Here is a 7,185-nt window from a genome sequence, read left to right on the forward strand (position 1 = left end):
ATGTACCTTGGTTTTGGGCACATCCCCAGTGGGGGGTGTGCAGGAGGCAGCTGATCGATGGATCTCTCTCATCAATGTTTCTGACTCTCTGTCCCTCTCTCTTCCTCTCTGTGAAAAATCAATATATTTTTTTTAAAAAAAAAAGAAAGAAAGAAAAACAGTTCTTCGGTTTCTTATAAAGTTAAATTTCCACTTAACCGCATGACCCAGCAAGGCGATGTCTGCTATTTACCTGATAAAAACATTTGTCTGATAAAAAAACATTTGTCTTCACAAAGACGGATACATAAACTTTTGTATCAACTCTATTAATAAGAAGCCCAATTTGAAAACAACCCAGATGTCCACAACAGGTGAATGGTTACACAGATAATGATACATTTGTGCGAGGAATAGCGCTCAGCAGTGAAGAGGGACGGAGGAGTGACGGCTGCTGGGAACCCCCCAGGGCGGGGCCCCGCCGTCTCTGCAGGTGGAGACCATAGAGATGAGCAGGCCAGGACTACTCCAGAGGGTCCACCGCCACCACCGAGTCACCCCCAGAACTCGATGATGGAGAACAGGGCTCAGCAAGTCTGTGTTACATGAGGGCGGCCAGGCCGGTGCCAGCCAGCGGCTTTGAGGCTCACCCGGAAGCCTGGCATTCAGCCAGAGAGCGGGAAACAGTCACGTTCCCAGCAGCCCCAGCTCAGCAGCCCATAGTAGGCCTCTCTTGCCAGGAAACCAACGAGTTGGGGAAGGGGGTCTATTTGCGCAGACGCACTCGGGCTAGGTTGCGCACGCGCGAAGCCGTTGTTTGCGCAGGCGCCCTGGACATGCTGCGTGGCCTGGCCTGTGAAAGGGTGGGACTTCCTGAGATACACGTTCCCCCCCCCCCCCCCCCGTGTCCCTCCTTAAATTGGACTGAGGGGGCCGCCATCTTGAAATTAGACTAGGAGGGGGACATGGATTGCGAAGCAGCCGTGCGGGCCGCAGGCGAAGAAGGTGCAGGTTGTATGGCTAGTGCAGGGGGGCCTACCTGTAGTCCTGGAGGCCAGGGTGGAACCGGAGACCTTACCAGCCATGGTCTCCTTAATGATCTGGAAGGGCAGCGTGGTCCTCGTGGCCCTCGTGGTCCTCGTGGCCCTGCAAGCCCCGACACCCAGAGTGACCCTCGCAGCCCTCCTGGCCAGGGTGGCCCTGGTGCCCCCGACAGTCAGGATGGCCTGGATTCCCTGGGTGGCCCTGATGACGAGGAATCCATGGGAGCAGCAGCCATAGGTGCTCCCACTGTGGCCCGGGCCGGTGTTTCTGGGCTGGGTGGCTATGCACTCTCCGGAAACCGAAAGAAGATCTTGTATCCTTTCCGATGATTCCCTGAGGCCTAGTGGCTGAGAGACAGCTCAGGGACACCCCGCCAGGCTAGGGCTGGCTTTTGGGGACAGGGCAGAGCGCAGCATGGGAAAGACAAAAATGGGAGCGGGGGGGGGGGGGTGAAGGGGGACCTGGGGTAGCCTGGTGGGAGGGGAATGCCAGGTGCAGGGGCTGGAGGGAAACAAAGCAGGCCTGAGGGAGTATCGGAGGTGAGACTGGATGAACTGAGAGTGGGGATGGGGGGGGGGGGGCGGACGACTTGAGCGGAAAGGGGTGAAGGCCAGCCTCGGAGGTACAAGGAAGCCCGAGGCACTGGCGAATTCAGCTGCGGATGGCGCCTTAACCAGGACTCCTGCAGCAAGCTCACCGTGCCTTTCCGGTGCTCGCTGGAGGCGGAGATGGCCCGCATAACCATGGACGACGAAGATGAGTGTATCCCCCAGCAGGCGGTTCAAAGGGAGATCAAGATCAAGGGCCCCGTGCTGTCTGTGTGAGTTGTAGAAGGAGCCAATATGGGGGTGGGGGACAAGAGCCGATCTTAGCAAGAGAAGGGCTGTGGCATGCAAACACGGAGTGTCCGGTCTCTGGCGGGGAGGGGGTTGGGGGAGGAAGAGGGAGGGGGTGATGTGCTGAGTATAAGAGAGTCATCACCTTTAACTTGATTTTTATCCCTCACTTTTAGCAAGTGGATTGCCGACGACTTCGATCAGCTCCGTGTTTCCGTCGGCGCCTTCCTGGAAAAGCTGTCGGTGGTGATGCGCAACATCCAGTGCATTTGGCCTTTGATTCCGAAGAAAGTCAACAGGGAGGGGAGAGCTGGGATGGAACCCGGTGACCCTAACTAGGCACTTCCCAGGGGATTGGTTCCCGGAGTAGCGCTACCCTCTGATCTGTTCTTTGCTCATATTGGATCTGGCTCTCTATGCCCGCTTGTTCTGTATCCCCGTTGTTTGAGAAAATGGGTGATTAAATGTTTGCTACCGCAGAAAACAAAAGTGAGCTAGTGTTCGGTGTCTTCCTTTTCAGCTCCCGTTCCTGCTCATTGTGTTGCCTCTGCCCTCATGTAGGGGAGGTGGGAGATTCTGGGGTTCAGATACTACCGTGTTTCCCCGAAAATAAGACCTAGCGCATGGAAAGATAAGACATCCCCTGAAAATAAGACCTAGCGCAACTTTGGGAGAAAAAATTAATATAAGGCACTGTCTTATTTTTGGGGAAACAGGGTAGTTCAGATACTAATGGAAGCAGTGGACGGAAACAAAAATCAGTTGTGTCCTGCCATTTCAGCACTAAGTAGTGTCAACGCTTTGGAATATGCTTTGTAGTTTTATACTTGCATTTATACATCAAATGAATAGTGATCATATAAATGTGTAAGATTATTAATTAGGAGTATGTTTTTGCAAGTTTGCCATTAATGTCTCCTGAAAATACTTCATTGAACATATGAGCATTACCTTTTTCTTTCTTAATCCTCACCTGAGGATATTTATTCCATTGATTTCTAGAGAGAGTGTGGAAGGGAGGGAGGAGGTTGAAAGACACAGAAGCATTGATGTGAGAGAGACACACCTCGACTGGTTGCCTCCCACACACACCCCTACTGGGACTGGGGAGCCTGCAACCAAGGTACTTGCCCTTGACCAGGAATCAAACCGAAGACCCTTCCGTCCATGGGCAGAGACAAACCAGCTAGGGCTTACCTTTTTTTAAAATTTGTTTTCCGCCGAAACTGGTTTGGCTCAGTGGATAGAGCATTGGTCTGCAGACTGAAGGGTCCCAGGTTCGATTCCGGTCAAGGGCATGTACATTGGTTGCGGGCATATCCCCGGTAGGGGGTGTGCAAGAGGCAACTGGTCGATGTTTCTCTCTCATCGACGTTTCTAGCTCTCTGTCTCTCTCCCTTCCTCTCTGTAAAAAAATCAATAAAATATATTTTAAAAATAAAATAAAAAAATAAAATTTGATTTCCCCAGGAGACACTTTAAGTGAGGTAGTCTGGGGATAGGGCATAGCCTTGTAAAAATCAGCAAACTTCTATTGGGGCAGCGGGGTTGGGGGGGGGGGGTGTAACAGGCAGGGAAGACAGGAAAACAGGGAAGCAGAAATACAGAGGGGTTGACTTTTCACTTGGCCAGGAGAGGGAGTGGAATGTTCCCCCAGCCCTCAGCGGGCAGGGGAGAGGGCCTCTCCATCAGGGCATAGGAGTGGGGATGGACCCCAGCATTGAAGGGGCGAACCTAAGGAGGCTGGGGTGGGTCCCAGGGGCTAGAGGTCAGACCCCTTGGACCTGGGGGTGGACTCCAGCAAACGGATGAGCATGGACCCCAGATGGTGGGTGGACCATGGGTGCTGGAGGGGGGCAGCTGGAGAGGGCTCATGGGCTCTGAGGGTGCAGGCCCGCTGGGTGGAATCAGGGACAGAGGCAGGACTCCTGCCAGGAGTGGAGACAAAGACTCAGGTATCTGTGCCACCTTGGGGGCCAACTATTCAACAGTGGGGGTGGCAGCCGTTTCACCCCAGAAGGCAATACAGTGGGTGGCTTCTCCAGTACCAAGTGAAACTACAGGAAGAGCTGCTTGATTTCCTGGTTCCAGTGAGTGCAAACATGGCCCTTGGCCTTGTCACTGGTCTCTGGGCCGTCAGCAGGTGCTGCCAGCGTATGTCTGGAGGATCGAGCCACTGCTGGTGGGCGGACAGGAAGTGAAGGTTTCCATGATGCCCTCAGCCAGTGGTTGGCAAACTCATTAGTCAACAGCGACTAATATCAACAGTACTTCTGCGCATGGGCCATGAAGTTTCAGTCGGTACATGTGCGCCTGCACGTGGTATCTTGTGGAAGAGTCACACTCAAGGAGCCAAAGAGCCGCATGTGGCTCGGAAGCCACAGTTTGCCGACCACTGCCCTCCGTGATCTCACGGGAGTAGATCTGGAAGGGTAGGCTCTGCTGGCCCGTCTCTGTGTTCTTTTATTATTATTTTTTTATCGGTCACTCCCCACAGCCTGTTGCCTGCCCTCCCAGACACGCACACCCGCACCGCTACAGGAGTCGGGAGATTTCGACCCAGCAGCCCGCCTCGCCCCCAACACACACACACACACACACACACACACACACACACACCAGCGCCGGTGCCCTGTATTTTCTCCCCTCTCGCTCCCACCTAACCCAACGGCCAAATCGGGCTCAAGTCTGAAACCAGGCAGAACATCACGGTAAGGAACTGAGTGTGAAAGAGACCTCAAAATGGGTAAGGGGACTTTGCTCTCCGCTTCCTCTTCTGAGCCCATAGCCCGGTTCCCCCAAGTTCCTCCCCATCTCCCTCAGCCCCCCCCCCCCCCCGCACCTGCCAGACACTCCGGTGCCCCCCACCCCCAGGCTGTCCCCTGAGCTTTGGTCATCCCTGAATCCTGGGAGCCTTCGGTAGCGGAGCCAGCATGCGGAAAATGTTCCTGTCTCTGTGAGGCAGGACAGTAAGAAGCTAGGGAATTTCCTGGGGCAGTGAAATGGGGAAACCAAGAGAAGATAAACAAGGCCCAACCATTTGAACCACTTACAGCCAGCTCCTCAATCACAAGACCTTGTCTTTCCTAATTAAGGACACTTGAGAGCAAATGGTTTACACCTCTCCTTCCTAACCAGAGAATACAGAGTTTAATTCACCTTTGGGATGGTGGGGGGTGAAGGACAGAGACCCCATTAATACCATTTGCCAGCCAAGCTCAAGGGTGGATGAAGTCGGGGGGTGGGGGGGACATCAAAAATCTAATTGGAGCTAGATAGATCCAAGACAAAAGTGAAACTAAAACAGACCAAAGAAGAATCCCTAACTCCCCTATACACTAATGTTGATGCATCAGCATATTAACAGTGCACCTGGAAAGCTGATGAATATTCTACTAAACCTCTTCCCTAAGATTCTCACCTGCAGCAAAACACATACAAACTCTCGAGACAAAGACCGAGACAGTTCCGGACAGGGAGGAGCCAGTGCAAAGGCCCTGAGGCAGGAGTGAGCCTTCTCGGGCATGAACTTTTTTTAAAAAAAATATGTGTATTGATTTCAGAGAGGAAGGGAGAGAGAGATAGAAACATCAGTGATAAGAGAACTACCCATCAGCCACCTCCTGAGCCCGCAACCCGGGCATGTGCCCCCAACTGGAATCGAACCCAGGACCCTTCAGTCCACAGGCCAATGCTCTATCCACTAAGCCAGTGGTCGGCAAACTCATTAGTCAACAGAGCCAAATATCAACAGTACAACCATTGAAATTTCTTTTGAGAGCCACATTTTTTAAACTTAAACTTCTTCTAACGCCACTTCTTCAAAATAGATTCGCCCAGGCCGTGGTATTTTGTGGAAGAGCCACACTCAAGGGGCCAAAGAGCCGCATGGGGCTTGCGAGCTGCATATACTCCTAAACTCTAAGGGTCCCCAGGAGACTTGTTACCAGGGGAGCAGGGGGCAGTGGCAACTCGACCAGGACTCACCCCCTGATCCTGTCACCAAACCCCCCTTTTCTCTGACTTCCCGGTGAGTTCAAAGCAGCCACACAACTTTGCTCACTTCTTTCCTATAATGTTTCTAGAGAGCCAAACCATTGCACTGCCCAAGCTCTCCCCTGTTGCTTCTTCTCCCCTAAGTCCTTCCTTTGTCTCACTGTGCCCAACTTCTATCAAAATCACCTGGACTCGTATAGGGAAATCTTTCCTACACGAAGTTGAGAATCCACACACTACAGGCTGGCCTGAGGCAGACCCGCTCCAGGCCAGTCTGTTCCTGTCTGGTGATACTTCTGCTTGGTCATTTTGCAGCCCGGATGGTCAGTCTTCACAAACGTCACCTCCACTTTAAGCTTCTCTGGCACCAGCTGGGCAGGGGGGGGTTTCCTTAACCTCCTTGGCTGCTTGCCAGCCCAGGCTGGTCTGATGCTTTCTCTTCTGGATGTGTGTGTGTGAGCTAGCTCCCTCGTTCTTGTAAGCCAGTGTTTCCCAAACTTTTGACATATGTGTACCCCTTCTATAATTTTTGTAACGCTGAGTCCCCCTCGTACTCATGAGAACGTAGAATTAGGCGCAGCTAAGCACGGTGCAGTGCATATCCCCACCAAACTCCGGAGCAATGCGTACCCCCACCAAACTCTTCCCGTACCCCTGTGGGTATGCGTACCACACTTTGGGAAACACTGTTGTAGGGAATCAGGCACAGCTTGCACTCCTAGGAGCCCAGGTCCAGAATCATTTACTGCCTTGGCACCACGGGTGGACTGCGAAGCTGCTGGCAGTGTCCACACTTAGGTCAGATCACATAAATCCTCTGTTCCAAACCTGCTCTGGGCTCCCCTCTCACGCACAGACACAGCCAAAGCCTTTACAGCAAGCATGTCAAACTCACAGGCTAACACGGGCCACAGAACCAAGGTTGAAGTGTATGCGGGCCACAAAACAACAAAAGCTTCCGTTTTCATAGAAACGTAGGTTTATTTCGATAGAGACACACTGAATACTAAGGGCTGAAATGAGTCATCGTTCACATAAAATAATAGAACATTTTAATAACAATTTTTTCTTGAACATTCACTTACTAGACACTGAATAATCGCACAAATCAACAAGCGTCACGCAAATAAACCTATTTTTCTTGTTGTCTGAAAGCAAAATATTTCCTGTTGCTCACACCAAACAAGTCACTCCAAGACTAATGATGTGGCATCGGCTGCTAAAATATTCGCTGCTGGTATGAGTGGAGAGAAATGGTGCGCCTGCGTGTAAGGCGAGTAAGGGAAATTAATGCACCATGATTATAGTCATCAGTCATTAGTGAACGTTA

At 52.1% G+C, this 7,185-nt stretch overlaps 1 protein-coding gene across 1 annotated transcript; it reads left to right on the forward strand.

Moving 5' to 3' along the window:
- Positions 1-1,062: 1,062 nt before the first annotated feature.
- On the forward strand, positions 1,063-2,266 carry LOC118706430. The gene is made up of 3 exons (XM_045573529.1): positions 1,063-1,194; positions 1,638-1,843; positions 2,036-2,266. The coding sequence occupies exons 1-3, from the start codon at positions 1,063-1,065 to the stop codon at positions 2,196-2,198; spliced, it is 501 nt and encodes a 166-aa protein (XP_045429485.1). The 3' UTR covers positions 2,199-2,266.
- The last annotated feature ends 4,919 nt before the right edge of the window (positions 2,267-7,185 follow it).

This window comes from Pipistrellus kuhlii, unplaced genomic scaffold (assembly GCF_014108245.1).
Source record: "Pipistrellus kuhlii isolate mPipKuh1 unplaced genomic scaffold, mPipKuh1.p scaffold_m20_p_51, whole genome shotgun sequence".
Classification (NCBI taxonomy): Eukaryota; Metazoa; Chordata; class Mammalia; order Chiroptera; family Vespertilionidae; genus Pipistrellus; species Pipistrellus kuhlii.